General features: G+C 41.0%; 1 protein-coding gene across 1 annotated transcript in view; it reads right to left on the bottom strand.

Annotated features, from left to right (window-relative positions):
* The window catches only part of LOC130918675 (voltage-dependent R-type calcium channel subunit alpha-1E), a 312447-nt gene that overhangs the window by 87047 nt on the left and 198439 nt on the right, over window positions 1-26961 (bottom strand). The window contains exons 20-22 of the mRNA XM_057840588.1: window positions 21759-21826; window positions 21536-21627; window positions 912-1745 (exon numbers count right to left, since the gene is read on the bottom strand). Coding sequence (XP_057696571.1) covers window positions 912-1745; window positions 21536-21627; window positions 21759-21826 — 994 coding nt within the window. The remainder of the gene's footprint in view (window positions 1-911; window positions 1746-21535; window positions 21628-21758; window positions 21827-26961) is intronic.

Genomic DNA, 26961 nt, shown 5'->3' with positions numbered 1-26961 from the left:
GGAAGCGAGGTGGACCCAAACTCAAGGAGAACAAAAAACTGGGAACCAAACTTACTTTGGTATAGAGGAACACCGGGCATAAACGTGGAACAAGAGGGAACAGAATGACGCAACAAAGACTGACAGCACATGGGGCACTCAAATACAGACATGGGGTAATAAGACAATGAGACACAGGTGGGTGGTACAAGAGGCAAGACACAAGTAGCAGGCCACAACAGGTGAAATCAATGGGTAATCACATAGACAAGAAACACTAGGGCATAAACTGAATAGACCTTAACTCAAGCCATGACAGTATATTATCACATTCCATTGTGCTGTTTGTGTACTGACGAGGAAATACCACAAAATTAACAGGATGTGACAAAAAATTATAGGAAGTGAGCCAGAAATGCCCCCAAATTAAATGGAAGTGACCCAATATCAACAGCAATGTACGGAATTGTCCTAAAATCCACAGCAAGTGACCCAAAATGTACACGAAGTGACGTGGAAATGTCTCAAAATCAACAGGAGGTAACCTGCGTGAGATTACAGACCGTAAAATCAAAGCATCCCCACACAGTTTCTACAGAATTACTTTTTCTAGTTATTAATGATATAAAGCTAACTTATTATAAGTAAAAACTACTCCTAACTATCAGGAGATAATTATCTTTAGATATTAGCAAAAATATGTATACTACGGTGCTACTTCTGTTTACATAGGATACATTGTTGCAGCTGTACTTGTACTTGATGCATTTCACATTTGTGACAGATCAGTTGGTCAATTCAAAAAGAAGGGGGGGGTGTCATAATTGCTGTATTATATGGTGGTATATTGTTATTTCTATAAAAAATGGCTCATATTCACATCAAAGATTTTTCCATATTTCGCAGCACTATTTAATAAACACGGTCCTCACCCAGTTTCCTCAGGATTGGACTCCTCTGTCTTCTCACTCTGTACCTCTTTCTGTTCCACTTTCACTCCTGGAATCTTGGTCCTCTCACCGTTCCTCTCCCTGCTGACCGAGCGACTCGCCGAGTGGTTTTCTTTCCGAGGGGATGATCCTTGACTCGTGGTGCCATTCTGACGACTACGCAATGCCTTTCTGCCCCTGATCTTGCCTGCTTCACCATTGTCGGGTGGTCTGAACTTTTTCACGGCCCTATGTTGACGATCACCAGTCAATCTGGGGCTCCTCCGCTCATCCAGAATGGGATCAGGGAGGTCTTCGGGCGTTATACTAAGTGGGTCAGATATCTCTGTAGGCGGTGCTGACATGGGAGGTTCGGGGATAACACCAGACAGAACGGCTTCAAAAGACATCTCTGTGGAAGTCTGGTTCTTGGTTGGTGACACAATGGTGTCTCCGAGGGGGTCCGACAGGCACCTCAAACCCCCTGGCGGGGTGCTCTGCATAGCCTTGCGGTGCAAGGACTGTGGGCGCCCGTGTTGGGATTGGACCGAAGCGGCCGCGCCGTCCTTCTCCTCGCTGCCGCCGCCAAACAAAATCTCCCGGCTGGACATTTGACGGTGTCTCCTCAGCTGGCTGGTCCTCTGCTCCCACACAGACATGGTCATCCTCTTTCTCCTCTCTCGCCTGGACATGAAAGAGTTAGACGGGTTGAGTGGCGGGAGAGGGCGGCCTTCCCTAAGGCTGCCCTGCGCCTCCTCCAGGGAGCAGGAGTAGGTAGGTCGACTGCGGTGAATGGCTCGTTTTCTGTACAAGTATGGCCGCCTCCTCCGGCTTCCTCTGTGAAAACATGGAGAACACAGGTACTTATCACAGTGAGTCATGTGTATTAAAAAGATGAAAGTATAAGCGGCTTATGTGCAGTGAGATATTTTTGTTGCAACTTTGTTTTACTGATCCAGATGTAATGTAACTAATTTTGCATACATTTACAACGGAACCTCTGAAGTCGAACAGCCCTTAACTTGTACAAACAGAAATTTGAGATTTGTCCGAATTACAAATACAAAATAATGAAAGCTGTTATATCAATGTTTATGATTGGTCTGGACACAAGGACACATTCAGACACAACCCTAGGATGCAAACATTAAAGTCACAGTTTCTAAAGTAACAGTTTGTTTGTAACGTTGCATATCCATTTTCTCCCGCTTATCTGTGGTCGGGACGCGAAGGCAGCAGCTTCAGAAGGGAAGCCCAGACTTTCCTCTCCCCAGCCACTTCAGCCAGCTCTTCTTGGGGGATACCAAGGTGTTCCCAGGCCAGCTGAGAGACATAGTCTCCCCAGCGTGTCCTGGGTCGGCCTCGCGGCCTCCTCCCATTGGGACGTGCCCAGAACACCTCACCAGGGAAGCGCCCGGAGGCATCCTAATCAGATGCTCGAGCCACCTCATCTGGCTCCTCTCGATGCAGAGGAGCAGCGGCTCTACTCCGAGCCCCTTCCGGATGACCAAACTTCTCACCTTATCTCTGAGGGAGAGCCTGAACACCCTACGGAGGAAACTCATTTCGGCTGCTTGTATCCGGGATCTTGTTCTTTCGGTCACGACCCACAGCTCGGGACCGTAGGTGAGGGTAGGAACATAGATCGACTGGTAAAAAAAGAGCTTCACCTTTTGGCTCAGCTCTTTCTTTACCACCGCGGCCCGATGCAGAATCCGCATCACTGCAGACGCAGCACCGATCCGCCTGTCGATCTTCCGTTCCATTTCACCATCACTCGTGAACAAGACCCCGAGATACTTGAACTCCTCCACATGGGGAAGCACCTCATCCCTGACCTGGAGAGGGCATTCCACCTTTTCCCGTCTGAGGACCATAGTCTCGGATTTAGAGGTGCTGATTCTCATCCCGACCGCTTCACACTCGGCTGCGAACTGTTTCAGTGAGAGTTGCAGGTCACGGCTTGATGAAGCCAACAACACTACATCATCCGCAAAAAGCAGAGATGCATTACTGAGGCCACCAAACTGGACCCCCTCAGCGCTTCGGCTCCGCCTAGATATTCTGTCCATAAAGGTGATGAACAGAATCGGTGACATAGGGCAGCCGTGGCGGAATCCATCTGCCACTGGAAACGGATCCGACTTACAACCGGCTACACAGATCAAACTCTGACACTGGTCATACAGGGACCGGACCCCCGTATCAGGGATTCTGATACCCCACACTCCCGGAGCAACCCCTGTAGGACTCACCAGAACAGTCGAACGCCTTCTCCAAGTCCACAAAACACATGTACAGTAGACTGTTTGGGTGAACTCCCATGACCCCATGAGAACCCTGCTGAGGGTATAGACCCTACTCACATGATGTCACAACCACGCCCCCGCGCCATATTGTCCGTCAACTCGTCGTTGTTGATGCATTACCACTACGTAAATTCCTCCTATTATGGCGTGTTTTTCTGCTTGTTAACATTAATAATCAAAATGATGAAGGCATGTGTGGCGGTCGGTTGCAATAACAGAGAAGATAGACGGAGAGACTTGCGGTTCTACCTTATTCCGAGAGACCCGGAGAGGAGAGCGAGATGGACTGCTGCAATTCGACGAGAAAACTGGGCTCCAAACGATTACCACAGATTATGTAGTAGTCATTTTATATCTGGTAAGATGCATTTAATATATATTTAGAGTGTTTTGGGCTGACAACCACAATTAAGATCATTGCTAGGCTAATCGCTGACAATATACAGTTTCAAATTCAAGATGCTTATTTCTTCCACCATCTTTATTTTTTGAATAATATTTAGCTGGTAACAAGTGAAAGAAGCTGGCCTCGTCTACAGATCATCGGTTAAACAGGGGTGTCCAAACTTTTTGCAAAGGGGGCCAGATTTGGTGTGGTAAAAATGTGGGGGGCTACCTGGGCTGATTTACGTAGAACAATACATTTAAAGAAATTTTAGCGAGCCCTTCTGTGTGTCACATTTGCTTTATTATTATTTTATTAAATTCATAATTTCAACAATCTCGCCTTTGTGGCGTTCTCTTTCGACCCTCGGGCTCTTGCGAAATACTGCTGCTGTGAAATTAAATTAGCTTCAAGTTGCTATAATTTCTCGCTGCGTATCTTCCCTGTAATGTCGTACATGTCAGCGTGTCTTGTTCGGTAATATTATCGCGTCACATCGAACTCTTTAAAAACAGCGACTGTCTCTTTGCAAATGAGGCTGACTCAGTTGTTGCATGTTTTATTGAAGAAATAGTCGAATATCCACCTATCCTTGAAGCGTCGGCCATCGCAGTCAACTTTTTTTTTTTTATTGATTGTCGCCATTTTAGAAAATTGGGTCACACGGGGTAATGTTGCTTAGAGTGCTGCTCTTAAAGTTTTTCAAACTTTCATGAGAATAGGCTGATTTTGTGTGGAAAAGTTAGTTGTAGATACTGTATCAGGGTAGCAGATGTCAGGCAGAGAGGGCGAAGACAGCGGGTCGAAAAATATCGATTTAGGCATCAAATATGGATCTGGCGAATGGATAGACTGAAGCTTTTCCACATAACGCCTTTTATGCAACGCATCCAATGAGTTTACAGCGTCTGAAAGCACCGGGGCTTCCATGAATTGCTCTATAAACTGAACGACTAATTGAAACCATTGAGAATAAGGCTAAACAGAGACGGACAATATGGCGGCCGGATACAGCGACACGTCATTCTGTGACGTTGGTGAGTAGGGTCTATAGAGATCCACTGTTTTGCGTCCGAGACAAAAACCACACTGCTCCTCTTGAATCTGACTTACTGACGGACTCCCCTCTCCATAACCCCTGAGTAGACCTTCCCAGGGAGGCTAAGGAGTGCGATCCCCCTATAGGTGGAACACACCCTCCAGTCACCCTTTTTAAAAAGAGTAACCACCATCCCGGTCTGCCAGTCCAGAGGCACTGTCCCCGATGTCCACGCGATGTTGCAGAGGTGGGTCAACCAAGACAACCCCACAACATCCAGAACCATATAGAGGTCATCATATCTCATTTTGATGCAGTGCTATAATAGGCTGGTTTCATTGGGACGGCTAACATACAGTATTCTTATGAGTAGAATACATGTACGAGGGGTAGTCAAAAAGTAATGCACCCAACTTTATTATGTACAAACAAATTATAATAGCAACATGTATTATACATCAAAAGAAAGGTAGAAGTGTGAGGATTACATTTTTACTTCTCCACATAGTCTACACATCTCTCAAGAGCTACAGTCCACCTATGAACGAGGGCATGTATACCAGTGTTGTAGAACTCAGCCGGTTGATCTCTAAGACAATTCTTGACAGCAGTTTTCACTTCGTCATTGCCATATCGGTTGCCACGGAGTCCTTCTTTCATTGCACCAAAGAGGTGGTAGTCTGACGGTGCCAAATCAGGAGAATATAGCGGATGTCCATCCAAATAAAGTGATGACCTCCATGGTCCTGATGCTTGTGTGAGGACGTGCATTGTCATGCTAGAGGAGCACATTGGCCATGTCCAAGTTGGGTCAAACACGTCGAATTCTTGCTTCGGCAAAAAATCCACAATGATTACACCTTGAGAATCCCAAAAAACGATGGCCATAATTTTCCAGCTGATTTTTGGGCCTTGAACTTTTTGGGCTTATCGGCTATGCTGGCTTTACCCACCTCTTCGTGGTCTTCAGTACTGTTTTTAAATCGCTGTATCCATATTTTTACAGGACTAGTCTATGGTATCATCCTTGTAGACATTTTCCAGCCGGTTGTGAATCCTCAGAGGGGTTTCTCCCTCTGCAACAAGGAATTCGATTACAGCTCTTTGTTTCTGACGAGCTTCAAGAGGGGCAGCCATTTTGGAAGCTAGTTTAAGCTTTAAAAATCTGAAAATAAGAAAAACATACAGTGCCTTGCAAAAGTATTCGGCCCCCTTGAACCTTGCAACCTTTCGCCACATTTCAGGCTTCAAACATAAAGATATAAAATTTTAATTTTTTGTCAAGAATCAACAACAAGTGGGACACAATCGTGAAGTGGAACAAAATTTATCGGATAATTTAAACTTTTTTAACAAATAAAAAACTGAAAAGTGGGGCGTGCAATATTATTCGGCCCCCTTGCGTTAATACTTTGTAGTGCCACCTTTTGCTCCAATTACAGCTGCAAGTCGCTTGGGGTATGTTTCTATCAGTTTTGCACATCGAGAGACTGACATTCTTGCCCATTCTTCCTTGCAAAACAGCTCGAACTCAGTGAGGTTGGATGGAGAGTGTTTGTGTCTTCAGCTCTTTCCACAGATTCTCGATTGGATTCAGGTCTGGACTTTGACTTGGCCATTCTAACACCTGGATACGTTTATTTTTTAACCATTCCATTGTAGATTTGGCTTTATGTTTTGGATCATTGTCCTGTTGGAAGATAAATCTCCGTCCCAGTCTCAGGTCTTGTGCAGATACCAACAGGTTTTCTTCCAGAATGTTCCTGTATTTGGCTGCATCCATCTTCCCGTCAATTTTAACCATCTTCCCTGTCCCTGCTGAAGAAAAGCAGGCCCAAACCATGATGCTGCCACCACCATGTTTGACAGTGGGGATGGTGTGTTCAGGGTGATGAGGGTTTCATCTGACCAGAGCACCTTCTTCCACATGTTTGGTGTGTCTCCCAGGTGGCTTGTGGCAAACTTTAAACGAGACTTTTTATGGATATCTTTGAGAAATGGCTTTCTTCTTGCCACTCTTCCATAAAGGCCAGATTTGTGCAGTGTACGACTGATTGTTGTCCTATGGACAGACTCTCCCACCTCAGCTGTAGATCTCTGCAGTTCATCCAGAGTGATCATGGGCCTCTTGGCTGCATCTCTGATCAGTTTTCTCCTTGTTTGAGAAGAAAATTTGGAAGGACGGCCGGGTCTTGGTAGATTTGCAGTGGTCTGATGCTCCTTCCATTTCAATATGATGGCTTGCACAGTGCTCCTTGAGATGTTTAAAGCTTGGGAAATCTTTTTGTATCCAAATCCGGCTTTAAACTTCTCCACAACAGTATCTCGGACCTGCCTGGTGTGTTCCTTGGTTTTCATTAATGCTCTCTGCACTTTAAACAGAACCCTGAGACTATCACAGAGCAGGTGCATTTATACGGAGACTTGATTACACACAGGTGGATTCTATTTATCATCATCGGTCATTTAGGACAACATTGGATCATTCAGAGATCCTCACTGAACTTCTGGAGTGAGTTTGCTGCACTGAAAGTAAACGGGCCAAATAATATTGCACGCCCCACTTTTCAGTTTTTTATTTGTTAAAAAAGTTTAAATTATCCAATCAATGTTGTTCCACTTCACGATTATGTCACACTTGTTGTTGATTCTTGACAAAAAAAATTAAATTTCATATCTTTATGTTTGAAGCCTGAAATGTGGCGAAAGGTTGCAAGATTCAAGGGGGCCGAATACTTTTGCAAGGCACTGTATAACAATGGCAAAAAGGTGTGTCCTCTCATGTTTGTGCCAAATATAAACAAGATTGGTAAAATCCTGCACGAGCAATGCACTTGAGTGCATTACTTTTTGAATGCCCCTAGTAATTTACAGAAAGTGAAATTCCGTTATTTTTCATTACATGATTTGATAATGGACCGGCTTTTTGTATATTAATCCCGATTTAGGTTTTTTATTAACGCATAGCAGGGGTTTTAAACTTGTGGCTCATGTGACATTATTTTGTAGCCCCCTATTTGACGACAAAATGTAGTATTAGTGTGGCCTGTGCGTATTTTGCCATGGGTAATTGAAAAAAAATTATTTTTTAAAAATATATACGTAAATAAATAACAGAAAAAAATGAGTGTGGCCCGCACACATTATTTGCTCTGGGCATTTTCTCTTATGGCGTGCCATAGCACAAGCCAATGAAGTATTGATTGTTTTCTTTTAACAAAGTGGACATTCCTTTTTCAGGGGGGAATCCTTGATGCAGTCCTGACTCTCCAAGACTAATTCCAGCAGTCCCCCACCAATGAATTGGTTTCACACCCCTGATATACAACTAACTGCATGTACAACAACATTGTGTGCACGGTTTATTTCTATTTACATTATTGCCTTTAAATAAATTTTGTTTGACCAGCATTCCGTAAAGGGTTGTGTTCGACCTCAAGAGTCTCTGCTGAAAAATGATGATAACTGACATGCATAGCAGATGCTTAACTAGAAAGAGCAAGCCACTTAATTTCAAAATGAAACCATTGATTCACTGGATCTGTGGTGATGTTTTTGTAAAGACTCGCTGTGCGTGTTTTCAACAGAAAGAGTGAAATGTAGAAGGGAATCCGAGGCATGAACTGAACAAAATAGTGTATGTGAACCGGAGCACGGCGAGAATGAAGCTGGTGTGTCAAAGTCAGTGAAGGCCGAGCAGGTGAGTGAGACATTGAGAGAGGTGAAGAGTAACTGAGCGGTGCGTGTTACTTACTGGAGCGTGGGCTCTTGTGCGGTCCATGTTATCAATGAGGTTGGTTGAAAACAAGACATTAGTGCATTGGTGAACAGACAAAACAGGCTGAGAGACACACAGCAAAGAACTCGTCTTCGGGAAATAAGTCGGTGTTGTTTGTGAGATAAATTTGGAATCAATTTTTAGAGTGCATTAAACAGGGGTCCCCAACCGCCGGGCCGTGGACCGCTACCGGTCCGTGGCGCATTTGCTACCGGGCCAGACAGAAATAATAATTTATTAACGACTGCATTCTGGCCGAAATAACTTTGGCCTGTTCCCATTAACACACCACATCACCCTATCCCTTTCTACTCTAGATATATTACTACAGGATAGAATGTCGTCAGAGAAATCCATTGATTGGACTTCTAGCAGTACATCTTGTTTTGCATATCTATGTGCGCTTGTCCTCGATAATAACGTATGACGTAGGGCGGGCGCATCACATTTGTTCCCGGAAATAATTCGCTCCAACACTAGAATGACTGAAAAAAAGACGATTTTTTACGGGGAAAAGGACACCTGACGAGCCAGAAGATGAGCCTACAACCTCGAAGAAAACAAAATCCACGCTACTTCCCAATCACTAAAGACCCACAAACTGTAAAGGAGTGGATTTGTGTCCCGTTTGTGAATAAACCGAGTGATTCGAGCATGTCTGTGCAAAAGGAGGATCAGCTTGTAGAGATTGCAAATGACGGCAACCTTAATAGTACCGTACATTTGAGACAACAGCTTTACCGAGGTTCTGGGTTAAAGTCATTCCGGAATATCCTGACATCGCTATGAGAGCACTGAAAACCGTGCAACAATTTCTAACATCGTAGCTTTGTGAAGCAGGCTTCTCTCACTCTCCCATCACACCAAGATAGGACTATCTCATCTCAACAAAACAAGCTCAGGCCTCCCACTGATTCAGCGGGTGAGTTATATTTTCCCTGCACTTAACACAACGGGGCTAAAAACAAATGCTATTTATATTTTTATTTTTTCTGCCGCACATTGCCGGTGTTCTGACAAATTCTGCATGCGCGTAATGTTAAAAATGGCCGCGAATGCAGCGATTCCGAAGTAAATACTACAAACTTTTTTTTTAAAGAAAAGAATATTAACTTACGTTTGATCATGGACGGACATGTAGAAAAGAGTCCAACCGAATATAAAAGAGGGCTTTTTCACCGCCACAAAAGCTTTGGTAGCAAAATTTTATAAGGGTGCAAAATTATACAGAACACCGGTCCGTGAAAAAAAGACCCAAATCACACCGGTCCGTGGTGCAAAAAAGGTTGGGGACCCCTGGCATAAAGCAAACATTAATAACAAAATGTATAGTACAGTGGTACGTCTATTTATGAACATCTCTACAAACGGAATTTTCAGGTTACGACACACTTCAACAGGAAATTTTTGCCTCTTGTTACGAAATAAATTTCAGAATATAAGGGGCAAAAATACATTATGCAGTATGCAATAGCAGGTGACTGCGTGCCGGATCCAGCCTCAGCTTACCAGATTTTTATAGCAATCACTCCCGCTGATGGTCAGTGCGCAAGATGCTGCCCGGATCATTAATCTGACAGTCCAAATGATAGGTTGATCCGGGGCGGACCGTGCAGACCGAATATGCCAAAAATTTTGAAATTTAATGGTCGACCTGTGACGTCACAACAGCACGTACCCTGAAGGCGGGCATCCGCTACGACACTAAACAGGACATCATCTCGGCGTACGGAAATTTTCATGGTGTTTTATTCAAAGTCATAATTGCATTTTGAAGTCACTTCCTGACTGCAAGTTATTCAATCGAGTGTTAATGAAATGGCTGGTGTAATCAAGTGATCTGCCATGTGTGCAACTTAAGTAATTCAACATTTGTTGCATAACAACAAATGGAGAGAGAAAGCATTTACTCTGTGTTGCTGTAAATATTTAATGTTTGAATACTATTATTTAAACTGAGACCCTCCCCCTTGTGTTTGTGTATTTGTGTCACTGCCTTGATTGCACTGATGTGTGAGCCTGGGACCAGGTGCCGCTGATCATTGTCAGGAGCTTACTTAAACCGGTCCTTGGCCTCACATCATCACCAGATCAACAACTCACCTACAGGTATGTGACTTTCAGCTAACAAAGAATCTTGTAATTCTGATACTGAGCTAATTTTTGTGTTTTTCCCTCCAAGATCCTGTACTGCTTGCCTGTCAAAACGCCTGCCTAGTGATGGGTCCGTGAGACCTCATGAAGCGTGTCGACACAGTGACACACTGTGTTGACACAGTGTGGATACTGTGTCATTGAATACTGACACCTGCTGGACATAAAAAATCCCTACAGGCAACCCACTTGACAGACTGACACTGAATTGATGACATAGCATGTAAAATCAAATAATTTAAGTCTTTGCATTCATATTGCATTATTCCATATCTTTAAATTATGTGAACATATATTATAATGTGAAAATGTAAGTAATAAAGAATGTGTGAATGAGGAATGCCTGTGGACTTTTTGTTCTGATAAAATTTTATTCAAAAACATAGTTGTTTTTTTTTTTATGTTTAAAATTTAGTTGGTTACCTTTTTTTTTTTTTTTTTTTTTTTTTTTTTTAAAATTAAACAAGCCTGCTGTGGACAACACACACGCATGGAACCAACGATGCCAGCATGCACAAGAATTTCCAGTTGAAAGAGGTTTGGATAAGATGTCCATTGGCTCAGTTCGGCTTTGGTTCATGTTCGGCTCAGCCATGCATCGTTGCACTTTTGCAATTTCATCTACAGTTGCATTGCCTTCTTGACTCCCCACTTCGTCATCTAAGTGCTACCATAGCCCACCAGAAAGAAATTGAAGTGGACAAAAAATTTTTTTTTAGCTTAATTACAGATTTCTAATAAATTACCAAAAAAGTGACTGTGGGAAAGTAAAGGAATGGCTCTATACCTGTGTTTATTTTGGGATTATCAGAAACTTCATTCTCATGCTTGGGCCAGTAATGCTTCAGCATTGAGGAGGTGGCAACTGTTTGTATATGGCAGGTTAGTCATATACAAAGTACAAATGCGACATTTCACCTGCAAAAAAAAAATAACTTTAACAGTAAAACCGAAAATTTTGGTCTTGCTCCGCGGTACGTTTTGACCAGGATTCGAACCCACGCGCACTGCGCGTCGGGGACTGAGTGACGTTTGCTCAGACTACTAAGCTAGCAGGTCAAATGTTGGCAGACATGTAGGCAAGGCTCCACAAACGACGGACCCGCGTGTACTTGTCACACTAATAAACAAAGATTTACATTAAAATTAATTGTATTTTGAATGGAAGATGACAAGGGCATTTTCCCTGTCTTACGTCCATTTCCACAGCATGTAGACAACGAGGAAGTAACCGTGAGATGTGGATTGTTTCAGCAGCTCCATCGCGTTGACAGACGCGCTTCCTTTTGAAGCAGTTTGCTGCGTCATGACTGTGTCGACACAGTTCAATGAGTTCATGCATCGGTCACGTGATTTTCTTGTAGCGATACGCGCACCGACGCAGGGGTTGCTCCATGAGCTCGGCGCGCACGCCGGCGCATTAGTATCACTGGACCCATCACTACGCCTGCCTGCCTGTTGACCTGTTCTATCACCAAACTTCCCACCGGATTCTTAGGACACTAACGCTTCCTCTCATTGTCAATGAATTAGGTCCCCCGTTACCCCAGAAACTTAACAAATACAATATGTTGTTTACAGTATAAAAATGGGTCATGTTTAATGTTGAGTTGCTTGTTCCAATTAAAATATTTTGCCAAAAACAAAAAAACAATGTTCTAATCGTTGTTGTATGTTGCATTAATATGTTAGCATTAATAAATGGCATGAAAAATTGTTGTCATTATTGCTTTTAATAGACAAATTTAATTTGCAATATAAGCACATTACAGTATGATACATGGAACAAAATGTACTCCAAATTTAATACTGAAAACAATTTTGATACAAATCTGGCCCAGATTGGGTAACGTGTGCGGGCCATATATTAATGTAGTGCCTGCTACTTTGGACCAATTCTGGCCCAAAACTGGTAGCTGATCCAGCAAGTGACTTCCATTTGAGTTTGGGCCATTGTTCAAAAAGACAGTGGGGCGGATCAGTTTTACGAAATGGAGCCGAAATTTGCAGTACATCTGGCCCATGTCTGCTCCAGTTATACAGTGGGAATAACAAGTATTTGATACACTGCCGATTTTGCTGGTTTTCCCACTTGCAAGCCATGTAGAGGTCTGTAATTTGTATCATAAGTTCTCTTCAACTGTGAGGGATGGAATCTAATACAAAAATCCAGAAAATCACATTGTATAATTTTTAAATAATAAATTTGTATTTAACTGCATGAAATAAGTATTTGATACATTACCAACTCATAAATATTTCGGCTCTTAGTTCTTTTTTTAAGAACCCCTCCTGTTCTCCACTCATTACCGGAAGTGACTGCACCTGTTTGAACTTGTTACCTGTATAAAAGACACCTGTTCACATGCTCAAACAAACACGCTCCAACCTCTCCACAATGGCCAAGACCAAAGAGCTGTGTAAGGACATCAGGGATCAAATAATAGGCCTGCACAAGGCTGTGATGGGCTACAGGAAAATAAGCAAGCAGCTTGGTGAGAAGGTAACAACTGTTGGAGCGATTATTAGAAAATGGAAGAAGTTCAAGTTGACGGTCAATCTGCCTCGTTCTGGGGCTCCATGCAAGATCTCACCTCGTGGGGCATCACTGATCATGAGGAAGGTGATGGATCAGCCCAGAACTACACGGCAGGACCTGGTCAATGACCTGAAGAGAGCTGGAACCACAGTCTCAAAGAAAACCATCGGAAACACATTACGCCGTCATGGATTAAAATCCTACAGTGCACGCAAGGTCCCGCTGCTGAAGCCAGTGCATGTCCAGACACGTCTGAAGTTTGTCACTGACCATCTGGATGATCCAGAGGAACAATGGGAGAAGGTCATGTGGTCGGATGAGACCAGAATTGCATTTTTTGGTCTAAACTCAGCTCGTCGTGTTTGGAGGAAAAAGAAGGATGAGTACAACCCCAAGAACACCATCCGAACCGTGAAACATGGAGGAGGAAACATCATTTTTTGGGGCTGCTTCTCTGCCAAGGGTACAGGACGACTGCACTGTATTGAGGGGAGGATGGATGGGGCTATGTATCGCCAGATCTTGGCTGACAACCTCCTTCCTTCAGGGAGAGCCCTGAAGATGGGTCGTGGCTGGGTCTTCCAGCATGACAACGACCCAAAGCACACAGCCAAGGCAACTAAATAGTGGCTCCGTAAGAAGCATCTTAAGGTCCTGGAGTGGGCTAGCCAGTCACCAGATCTGAATCCGATAGAAAATCTATGGAGGGAGCTGAAAGTCCGTGTTGCCCGGCAGCAGCCCCGAAACCTGAAGGCTCTGGAGAAGATCTGCATGGAGGAATGGGCCAAATCCCCTGCTGCAGTGTGTGCAAACCTTGTCAAGGACTACAGGAAACGTTTGGTATCTGTAATAGCAAACAAAGGTTTATGTACCAACTATTAAGTTCGATTTTTGTGATGTATCAAATACTTATTTCATGCAATTAAATGCAAATCTATTATTTAAAAATAATACAACGTGATTTTCTGTTTTTTTGTATTAGATTCCGTCCCTCACAGTGGAAGAGAACTTATGTTACAAATTACAGACCTCTACATGCTTTGCAAGTGGGAAAACCAGCAAAATCGGCAGTGTATCAAATACTTGTTCTCCGCACTGTATTTTGCTATCTGGGCTGCCATTTACTATTGCTTAGCATGTTCCCGGCTTAAAATTGGCTAAGAGGGACCTCTACTGTATGCGTATGTGTGTATCCCAGCGTCCTCTTCATTCGCCCTTCGGGCCGCGAGGTATTCCCACAGCTTAAGGTGAGTGTATTGACTTATATTCTTTACTTTATTCTTTGATTTTTACTTTGTGCACAACTTCATGGTTATCTTGCAATGATCTAATTGTACATGTACTGTATTATTTACATGTTTTGATGCATTTTTATGCTTTATAAAAGATTTATGTTTAACCACTGGGGGGCTTGGAACAGATAATGGCATTTACATGGAAAACGCGTCTCTTCTTATGGAATTTCCAGGTTATGAACCAATTAATTTTAGAAGTAGAGGTAACACTGTACAGTGGAGGACTTTCAAAAACAGGGAAATTTGAAGTATTTTTGTAATCTGTTTAAAATTAAAGTTTCTGAGTTCATTCATAAGTCATTCTGAAATTACTTTTTTTTGCCATCTGTAATCCATGTTAACTGTGAAAGGTTGGAAATTAATGATGATGTTTCAGTGCAATTGAAGGCAATGGACGTCTCATCCATTTGAAATGGGCCCTCCCACTTCAAATTGATTGGACGTTTGATGCTGTCAGTGGCAGCCAATGATACCAACTTCAATTGTCTCAATTCTTTGAAGTGTGTCTCTACTGCAGCCAAGCGACACATTAACAAACAAGATGACTCGTATCTGAAAGGAAACATTCATAAACATTGAGAGCGCAACAATGATCAAAAGGCATCGGGGACATTCACATTTAACATCATGTGTACATAAATACATGGAAAAAAAACAACAACAACAACAACACAGAGATGGGTTTTTACAGCAATCACAGATAGAATTTTCATTTTTTGTAATCATGACCACCTCCAAGCATTGACACATCCTCAAGTCATGCTTTGCCAAGTGCAATATTAAGGAGCAATTCAAAGTCTGACAACGTCTCAGCAAGGTTGTAGCAATTTATGATTTACTTCCTAATATCATGCCAACCAAACACATGCGTAGGATTTATCTTCATCCTCTATCCAACATGCTGCAATTTTTTATTTTTTATCTCTTGCTGCCATGCAAGTTTCTTCAAGGTCAAAAGTCTACCAACCACTGAAATTCGATAAAGTTCAGAGCGTACTGCGTGCATACAAATGCCGGTGAATTCCTGTCCTCCTCCTTAGTTGTGACGAGCATCCGTCACACTAGCTCAGCTCAATCTAAATCCCTGTTTTGTTTCTTTTTCAGCCTGTGCTGTTTTGTTTGCAGTAAATAAAAAATAAAAGGTACAGAGGAAAATCTGTCTTTGCATTCCCATACAACAAAGGGTTTCTCGTGCATTTGGTTTAAAAAGGCAGGCTGTGATTCTCTACATGCACATGCGCATCCAAGAGTTAATTCTTGCAATCTGGAAAAATCTGGCTAGTGCGGGGAAAGAGGTCATGCAACTGCCCAAATGACTTGGCATAAAGTACGGTACATCAAAAGTCTACACATCCCAGTTTCACTGGACCATACACATTGTCCCACGACTTTGGGAATTTCTCTTATGGCCCATTGAACCCAAGGTTGAACTGAAACCACAAAATACTATCATTTAGACTGGGGTGTGTCAACTTTTTATAGACAATTTTTACGACAAGAGTTGTCTGATAATGACTTTTAAACTGATAACCGATATCCCGATGATGGTCAACTCCAAAAGTTTGATACTGATATCAAACTAATACCGATATATGCGGTCGTGAACTTAAAGGGAACCTCTGATTTAAAGACTTGTAGGCTCTAATAAGCCATAATAGCTCTTTTACTAAAATATGTTATTAGAAACACATAAAATATTGCCATTGCTTTAAAAACCTATAATACTTAGTACATGTTTTGACCTACAAGGGCGTCATGTAATATGCGCACAATGGACGCTCGGGGTGATGACGTAGTTTGGCACTGTCACTAGTGTCACTAATTCCTTCTACGCGGCGAGACATCCAACAGATGCGCACATCGGCGAAAAGTCGCGAGTACTTACAATACTGAAATAGCACCGTAGTACATTGGGTGTAAAATTCGCCTCTTGTTAGGGCAGGGCGGTAAACCGAAAATTTACCGTCACCGAAATTCTTAACGATGACCGACGTAATTTTGACTATGTCGGTAAATTCGGTAAATTAATAAAACAAGAAAATATAGTCTTTTCATCCCGCTTTGATTCTGTGTTGTTCGTCTATGTTCATTCCCCTTTAAGAAAGCAGTCAATGGGCTTACGTAGGGAGTCACGTGATCATCAAGAAGCCAATCAAACAAAAGCCTGGTAAGCTAACGCTAGCAGCTAACGCTACAAGCAAAACGTGAGGGAGTGTGGCTTAAGGGAGGTTCACCAAACTTTCAACCGACATTTAGTAGACTCTTGGTGGCATCCAGACGGGCTTTCACCCGCTGTCCTCCCTTGTTCTCACGATTTCCGGAGATGGTGCTTTCAGTGCTTTCTACTGGTAGCCAGGCTAACGCTAGCTAGCGGCTAACGCTACAAATGAACGTGATGGAGTCGGATAGCGGCTCTAACTTTGTCGAAACGGCTGAACTTAACGAGTGGATTGGGCACAGACTGCATCTAGCAATTACTATGTGGCGTTATTTTGTATCTGTCTGTGTGTGATTCCTCTGATAGCTTTTGTGATGGTAAATCATTCAGCATAAAGTACAATCCAACGGCGAAACTTATAATGACCGAGAAATGGCCCTAGCTATTTTTCTGTATGTGCTTATTTCTGTGTCATTATTGCTATCATAAAATCTTAAGCGTTTCATTTGAAGAAGATCAATATAGCTTTAATGTGTGTGTCTCTCTCTGTTTGTTTGGGGGTTCATTTGTGCGTGCATTTATTAAAAAATGCACTGGGGGGGGACCTTGAAACCATAATGTAAACACTTGTATTTAATAATTATGTCACAGCAGCCATTAACAATAAGTTGTCTTTTTGAAGTGTACTGTTCAAGCTGCAAGTCATTTGTGTTACAATGACATGTTTGCACAGGCATATTGATTTTGATAGTGTACATACTTGAATTCTTATTGCTTACAATAGATTTTTATAAACTTAATGTTTAGACTGCATGTACACTTGTTAAATACAGTATATGAAATTGAATGCTGGTAAATAAATCAACAAGAAACAGTTAATCTGTATTTCATGCATTGATTCAGATTTTCAAATTATATAACAGTATGCTTGGGCGAATTTATCGTCATTTATCGTTATCGAGATAAATCTGCTCAATTTATCGTGATACATGTTTAAGGCCATATCGCCCAGCCCTACCTCTTGTAAGATGTTTCGGTGGTGTAGCACATTTTGGCAGAATACCGGTTTAGTCATACTCTCATCACATCTCGTCTTTCCTGTTCAATTTGCTTTTGCTTATCATTTTGTGAAATTTCGACAGTACTGCTCATTAATGCTCCTCTGTTTCAAATTGAAAGGGTTGTACAGATGACACGTTTCTGTCGGTAGATTCACACTGTGGAAGCCTGGCAGCGTAACCTAGTGATGTCAACAACAATGGCGACCTACTAGTTAAACTCATTTTTCAAATTGTATAAAACGAACACATCAAGAGGGGTTTTAATTAGGGCTGTCAAACTTATCGCGTTAACGGGCGGTAATTTTTTTTTTTTTTAATTAATCACGTTAAAATATTTAACGTATTTAAAGCATGCGTGGAACGACCCACTCATGCATTGCCGTAAACAGACTACAATGGCGCCGTTTTATGTATATTGAGAGCTACTGTAACAGGCAGAGACAAGCGAGTGGAGTGGACACAGGCATTCATTGGGGCCGCTCTATTTATTGGCATAAGCTTTGGCATCTCTTCCACAACAATTATAACTATTGTGGCGAGCGACGTGGGGAAGAATTAACACAACGCAGAGAAGATATACCATTTGCAGCCACCACTGACAGTCATGGTGGCCCAACTTCCCATTATGCATTTGGGCGGAACAGTTAGGTCGCTACAGTATCATTTACTCAAAGCACAACAAAAATGATATTCCTATCTCTCAAAAAAAAAAATGTTCACAAAAAGAAAAGCGCTCATTGCAAGAGAACTGGCATTCCCAATCAAAATAGCTATGCAAAATAATACTCAGACTTTGGTCAAACTCTATTCAAACATTTCGTTTAGCTCAACAAATACACTAGATGGCAATATTTAGTCACAATATACAAACTAACAGAGGTCTCGTACGTTGTGAAGTGAAAACTCAAATGAACATAAGGTACAATGAACCCGGAAACTACGGCGTCAGTCCAGGGGCAAAACGCTCTAGAAAAACGTATAGATCTCCAATTAATTTAAAACTCGCCCTTGACACCTTGTGGTGTATTTCAATCACTACCTTCCACAATGGCGAACTATTAGTTTATTTTTTGATTGAAAATTTTAAAAAATTTATTCAAACGAAAACATTAAGAGGGGTTTTAAATTTTAATATAAAATTACTATAACTTGAACTCACATTTATCTTTTAAGAATTACAAGTCTTTCTATTCGTGGATCCTTTTCACAGAAAGAATGTATATCATGTTAATGCCATCTTGTGGATTTATTGTTATAATAAACAAATACAGTACTTATATACAGTATGTTGATTGTATATATCCGTCTTGTCTTATCTTTCCATTCCAACAATAATTTACTGAAAAATATGGCATATTTTAGAGATAGTTTGAAACGCGATTAATTAGGATTAAATAATTTTAAAGCTGTGATTAACTCGATTAAAAATTTTAATCGTTTGACAGCCCTAGTTTTAATATCAAATTATTTTAACTCATAATAACGTTTCTTTTAAAGAACTACAAATCTTTCAATCAAAATAGTGCAAAAATCAGTTTTTTGGGATTATGTTCTGTCTGAAATAATCCTGGCAAGTGCAAAGTGTCAATAAGGCACTGCCATAGCACAAATGGCTAACACAGTGCTCACAGGCAAGCAATCACAGGACCAGAGTCCAGACAATGCCAATGAGTGACAATTGATCTTTTAATTTTGTTAAGGAGCAAGCACCATCTTTCATAAAACTTTACGGAAGAAGACGAAAAGGCTCAACAAGCTATGGACGTGCAAATGGTGGGCTCGGTTCATACCGCAGGTCTTAATGCACAAATCCGATTTTTTTTCATGTTTTTCTGAGTAGAGTGAGGCATTAACTTGACTATCTGAACCGGACAGGTCGCATAAAATTGGACCATTTCAAATCCGATCTACTGTACGTCACTTTCGTATGTGGTTAACATCTGATCTGGGCCACATTTTTCTGGAATGTGGCTGTGGTCTGAAATGTCAAGTCTCACAAATCAGAATTCATGCAGCAATTACGTTAGCAAAAAGCGAGAGGCACTGAGGACTGCAGTGATGGAACTGTACATTAGCATTAGCGCCTAGCCTCGACTCGCCTTTTAGGGAAGAGGCGGGCGGGAAAACAGCCACAAAAAATTTAATTGGGGGGAATATGCCTGAGAATGCTCTTTTTTCCTTCTGTGTGCCAAATGAACCGTACTGTATTTCAATATTGCTTACATGGCCGAAAGTCGGGGCAAACTGACCGTATGTGTGTGCTGTGCGTCATGCACGCACAGTGCATGCATGCATTCTTTGAAACCATATCAATTTTGAATATGAAACTAAACGGGGATTATTTATGTCTGTTATTTGTGTCCTCTTTTTGGAAATCAAAATATGATCAGTAGGGCTGTCAAAATTATCATGTTAACGGGCGTTAATTAATTTTTTAAATTAATCACGTTAAAATGTTTGACACAATTAACACATGCACTGAATGACCCGCTCACGCATTGCCTCAAACAGATTACAATGACGCGGTTTATGAACATTAAGAGTGAAGAGAATGCCACTGGCCGCTTGGGGGCAGCGCCATTCCATACTAATGTTATTCCTTCTAAAAGCGGGAGAATTAGTATTTGTGAGATGTTTATGCTGTTACATTGTGCTATTTGTGCTCCACGCATATTTCTTTAAGTTTTCTTTTTTAGTGGCAATTATGTGTCACTTGTTGTATTTTGGGTAAGATACAGTATGTACAGAGATATATATGTTATAAAGGCGAGTGGACACAGGCGTTCTTTGGACCGCGCCATTTATTGGCATAAGCTTCGGCAACTCCTTCACAACAAACATAAGTATCATTTAGTGAGAGCACAACAAAAATAATACCCCTATCTCTCTCTCAAAAAAAAAATGTTCACAAAAAGAAAAGCACTTCAGTCTGTAGTAATGAGGCCCTATTCGCACACAGTTAAACAACAATGCAAAGTGAACTGGCCTGAACTGGCAACTTACTCAGACTTTGGTCACTCTATTCTTATTATTGTTATTTTTATTCTTTTTATTATTATGTTAACTCTACTTTTGATTGAAATTTTTACAAATTTTATTAAAACGAAAACATGAAGAGGGGTTTTTATTATAAAATAAACTTGTAACTATAACATTTATCTTTTAAGAACTACAAGTCTTTCTATCTGTGGATCACTTTAACTGAAAGAATGTTAATAATGCCATTTGTGGATGTATTGTTATAATAAACAAATACAGTATTTATGTACTGTATGTTATATGTAAAGTATATATCCGTCTCGTGTCTTATCTTTCCATTTTAACAATAATTTACAGAAAAATATGGCATATTTTAAAGATGGTTTGAATTGCGATTAATTACGATTAATTAATTTTTAAGCTGTGATTAACTCGATTAAAAATTTTAATCGTTTGACAGCCCTAATGATCACCCAAGAATGACATGGGGCGAGCATGTGCATTCATTTGTTTTGATGCCTCTGCGCATGCGGGTCAGTTTTCTCAGCGCATGTCGACTGCGAGTTCGTGCGCATGTACTACATTTACGGGCTCGATGGAAAACGGCAGTCAGAACGGGCACACCAAAAAAACGGATATGAAGAAAAATGGCCTGTGCCCACTTTACAGTATTTACCTCGCATTACCTAAACCTTCCTAGCAACGTTTCAGATTAAAGATCCGACTGGACTCACTAAGTGCACTTGTCACTATGACAAATATATTAAGCTACTGTATTCAAACAAGTCAAACCCATTGACTCAAGCGTCTATCCCTGACTACTTTGCATCCTGCTGTTAAGTATGTATTCAAATCTACTTCATTAAACTAGTCAGTCGTGTGAAATGAGTTCCATATGCACACTCTATAGTGGCGAGGAGGAGGACTTACTCTGAAGACATGAAGGAGGAGAGTGGGCCGACCTCCTTGGCTTTCTGGAGCGCATGCTTCTGGTTGAAAGCGGCTTCGGCTTCCTCCTCATCCTATAGGAGACAAGCGAGTCATTTGAACTGTGAGGGTTGGCATTGAATGATGATGTTTCAGTGCAATTAGCGACGACAGACGTCCAATCAATGGCATCCAATGAGTTATGAGCAGTGTTATTAAAGTCTACCTTTGTGAGCTCTTGTGCATTGGCAAGGTTATCCACAGCAATGGCCAAGAAGACATTCAGCAGAGTATCTGAGCAAACTTGAGTTAGAGGCAAATTTGTTAGGTTTACGGGCTGGTGCAAACTACAGTAAATATTGCTTCTAGAGATGTCCCGATCGATCGGGTCCGATCACGTCATTTTCAAAGTATCGGAATCGGCAAAAAAATATCTGCCATGCCTATATTTTTCAATTAAATCGTTTTCTAATTGTATTTAACATTACAGACAGAATATGTTACACTCATCCAGAGTCTTTAGTTTAGGCTTAAGGTAGGGCTATCACATTTATCCCGATAACGGCAGTAATTAATTTTTTAAAAAATGTATCACGTTAAAATATTTAACGCAATTAATGCATGCGCTGCACGACCCACTTACGCATTGTCGCGCTCAATCTGTAATGGCGCCGTTTTACCTATGTAGAGAGCTTAAAGGCAGCGTAAAATGAGTAGAGTGAATTTTGGCAGCCTGTAGAGCCTTTTTTTAATTGGCTAAAGCCTTACAATCCCTCTCCCTACGCTTAGAAATATCATGGGAAGCAATGCGGGGAAGCAAGGTAGCAATTGATCTTTTTCTTAACACCTTATGTTATTTCCCAACGCAGAGAAGATATATCTATTGGTAGCACCACGCACAGTCATGGTTGCACTTCCCATCATGCATTTGGGCATGGCTACAGTATCATTTACTGAAAGCTCAACAAATATACTAGATGGCAATATTTAGTCCCAATATACAAAGTCACATTTATCCTTTAAGAATTACAAGTCTTTCTATCCATGGATCCCTCTCACAGAAATAATGTTAATAATGTAAATGCCATCTTGAAGATTTATTGTCATAATAAACAAATACAGTACTAATGTACTGTATGTTGAATGTATATATTCGTCCGAGTTTTATTCATATTTTTCTTAACGCATTGCCAAAATGTATATGATCGGGAAAAATGATCGGGAATGATTGGAATTGAATCGGGAGCAAAAAAAAAGCAATAGGATCGGGAAATATCGGGATCGGCAGATACTCAAACTAAAACGATCTGGATCGGGAGCAAAAAACATGATTGGAACAAACCTACTTCATTTACAAAAACTAAATTACAGAAAAAGACAGGAGTGCAAACAGAAGAATTGGGGATAAACTTAGTCGAAAAGGAGAACACAACAGGGCAGGAACAAGGACATGACATGAACAAAAACAAAGTAAAGACTAAAGAAATCAGGAACGAATATACACAAATAAAGTAACGACATAATGAAAAACATCTGGGCAAAACAAGAGGCAGCGGTCTGATTGGAGGAACACACAAAAAGCAGAGCCATGTAGAAAGAGAGTTGTGACACTCCCATAGGGATCCATTATACAATTTTACTCGTGGGCACCTCCGGGTAATGGAGCCTCGAATAGTTCCAAACATCACGTCAACGAGGGCGGACCCAATTCATTTGAATGGCTGGCTGTCAAGTATTTAAAAAAAAAAAAAGGTGCTTTATGATGTACAGTGTACCACAAAAGTGACTACACCCCTCGCATTTCTGCAGATACTTTGACACAATGAAACGTAGTCTGCGTGCAGCTTATATAATCGAGTTAATTTATTTTCCCCTCAAAATAACTCAAAATATCGCCATTAATATCTAAACCCCTGGCAACAAAAGTGAGTACACCCCTTAGAAAACTACGTACATCCCTAAATGTTCAAATTGAGTACTGCTTGTCATTTTCCCTCCAAAATGTCATATGTAATCAAGTCAATGTAAGTCCCTATCTCTTTCAAATTGTAAACTCTTTCAGAATTATTTGTTAGTATTGGTAGACGACCAGCTGTCATGTGATTGTTAGCTGGATTTTGTAAGTTTTGAAGGTATCACCCTCATCATAGAGTATCTAGTTAAGGCATGACCATTGCCACCCATTTTCTTTCCGCTACTCTTGGCCTTGGGAGAAACCATACAGTATGTACGAGTGCCCTTCTCGGACCGATTGGTGCATCCAAATGCTGCACAACCATCACAGCACACTAATCTATAAAACATTAGGTCTAAACAATGAACCATGACACCAATTTCCCTAATAGTTCAATAGAAAAAATATGATTTTCTTTATCAATGGGTAATGATTTGTTATTGTTATACATTATCTTTAATATTTTTATTAATATTACCACAGATAGGTGAATCAAGGGAATGTAAACATTCTCTGGAACAAACAGTGTTCTAGTTGTGTGTGAAGGAATATATTTTATTCATGCTTATAAAACACATCAACTGTTGTGAATCTATATTACACTATAATCGTTTGTGAGATTTTATTCATACTTATTGTTCATGTGCTGCAAATATTCCTTTGAAACCTTGGGTTTGTGCCTTATCAAGTTTTGACTCCCTTTCGTCCCAGCTACAGCTAAATTCTCCAAGGTCGTACCTTCTGTGGAAAATCCCCAGGTTGAGCTGTAATAAGTTTCACTTCTGTTTCATAGTAAGCATTCAGTTTTGAGAAACAACACCAAATAAGGCACTTCCTAAACTATTGCTATTCTGAACTAACCCATAACTGCATGCTATGTACTCTTTTTGCATATTCTGTTATCATGTGATTTTACCCAGGGGTGAAAGTGGCTAGAATTTCTTGCCGGAACTCCCTAACATAAAGTTCGCCACAGAGCCCTTTTTATTTATTTATTTTTGTGTGTGTGTGTGTGTGTGGGGGGGGCGGGGGGCTTAAACCTCCTAAAACCACCAAAATGCAAGAACTTTTGGCACAGTTATAAATATAACACAATAAAACTAGGGCTGTCAAAATTATCGCGCTAACGCGCGGTAATTAATGTTTTAAATTAATCACGTTAAAATATTTGACGCAATTAACGCACATGTCCCGCTCAGAAAGTATTCTGCCTTTTGGTAAGTTTTACAGCAAGGCTTTTTGTGCTGTCTAACAGCGAACTCTTGTGGTCGCTTTGCGACATGGTTTATTGTCTTCTTGCCAGTTCAATATGGCTGCACGACGTCTTGGGCTGATAATGTTGTGCTTATATGATCCTTGGACAAGATTTGTCTGTAAGTATGGTTGTTGTAAAGAATGTACATATTATGTTAGTAAGCGAAATGTTATATTTTTTGTATGAGACGCTTTTTGTTTATGTTTAGTGAACCTGTATAGCGTGCTAAGCTAACGTTGTTGCTAATGCAATGCTTGTGTACTTTTTTTTTTTAGTTTTACGACGGTCTAAAGAGGACAATGGTTTGAGGCCATTTTATTAATAAATCAGATGAAAAAGGAAGTCTGATTATTAAGGCGTCGTTCTCTAGCTGTCTAGCTTTGGAAAAAGTAGACGCTTCGGAGTGAGGACAGCATAGACAGATTTAAATGACAGTAGAGTGAAATGGCCACTACAGTCCTTATGTACCGTATGTTGAATGTATATATCCATCTTGTGTCTTATCTTTCCATTCCAACGATTTATTTTACAGAATATATATATAACTTACAGAAAAATATGGCTTACTTTATAGATGGTTTGAATTGCGATTAATTGCGATTAATTACGATTAATTAATTTTTAAGCTGTAATTAACTCGATTAAAAATTTTAATCGTTTGACAGCCCTAAATAAAACACAACAGGTTTCACGGTGGTTAGCACGTTCCCCTCACAGTTCTGATAGCAAGGGTTCAATCCCGGGCTCCGGCCTTCCAGTGTGGAGTTTGCATGTTCTCACCATGCCTGCGTTGGTTTTCTCCTGGTGTGTGTGAAAGCAGGGCTATAAACATGGCAAGCTGGAAATGGCTAAATTAAACTGAAAACATAACGAAATTAAAATGTCAATCATTACGTACGGGTCGGGGTTCTCGCTAAATTTTTAAAATAAATATATATTTATATATGTATACCAAAACGATGTATGGATGTTAAACAAAGGAATACTTATCAAATAAATAATTTGGATAAAAAAGACAAGGCGCTGTATGGTCATTGCAGAGCCAGAGCGTGCCATGCGCCCTCTTTTTACTCTTTCTCCTCTGCGATGCAAAACCGCATCTGTTTATTTACATTTTACAAACTTTTCCAGCGTTATTTCGTTGTGCAAATGCATTTAAAATGATCATAAAAATATGTAGACTATTTAAACATTAAGAAAAGTTGCGTTTTTTTTCTGCCAACTGAGAATTCGTTACAAAAGACAGGCTTTAATGCGCAGGCATTGTCACCAAATGTGATCACGCAAAACGCAACTAGCCCGTTTTTCCAAGCAGCAAGCAGTGATCTGTCCAGGTCTGACTGGAGCATCCCTTCCCTCTCCTCCTCACAAATAATACATAGAATTTTTAGGGGTTTTTTTCTCGGGCTTGGGCCTACAAATAAAATATAAAATTTCGTTTTTTTTTTTCCGGGCTCGGGCCTACAAATAAAACATAACATTTTGGGGTTTTTTTCGGGCCTGCAAATCAAGTTAATTGATCGGGCTCGGGCGGATTGGGCATTAATACCAGCGGACCCAGGTCGGGTCGGGTCGGGCTGGATTTTTTTAGGCCCGATCTTACCTCTTGATGACCTTAAATTGGTTGCAGTTACACGTCGGGGAACGCTCCCTCCGGAACAAAACACGACAGGATTTGACCAACATTGGGACAATGCTGACCAAAAATGACGTAATGTCCAGGTTATAAAATCGCCCAGCAGCCTTCCACGCACAGAGAGTGCCAGTGGGAAACACAGGTCAAGTCTGTGAAAGCGTCCAACCGGCTTCATTCTCGGAATCTTTTCATGCACGAAAGCAATGACGAGAGTAAATCCTGCGTTACCTTATACGGGAAATTCCCTGGTAATATGTGTGAAAAGGGCTACAGGCAATGCGACTTGTCAGATAGAGAGAGACGCTGGGGAGAACTACGTAGAATAAATGAATAATAAAAATCTGTGAAAATTGATGACGCTAAGCAAGCTCTTTATTAGGCTTGTATTGTTAACACTTGTGCATGTAAATCTGACATTAGTAGATTGTTCTTATTGGAGATGCGTGTGTGGCAGCGTGGCAGTTTTTTTTTTTTTTTTAAACATTGGGTTTTGACAGTTGCCGTCATATTTTCAGCATCAAAGCACCGTATGCCGGAACGGTGTTCCGTCATCGTATTTCTTGGCGGAACGCCGATCCGGTGCG

Source organism: Corythoichthys intestinalis, chromosome 7 (genome assembly GCF_030265065.1).
Source record: "Corythoichthys intestinalis isolate RoL2023-P3 chromosome 7, ASM3026506v1, whole genome shotgun sequence".
Taxonomy (NCBI): Eukaryota; Metazoa; Chordata; class Actinopteri; order Syngnathiformes; family Syngnathidae; genus Corythoichthys; species Corythoichthys intestinalis.
The sequence above is the reverse complement of the archived record's forward strand: the minus strand, read 5'-3'. Positions and strand labels throughout refer to the sequence as shown.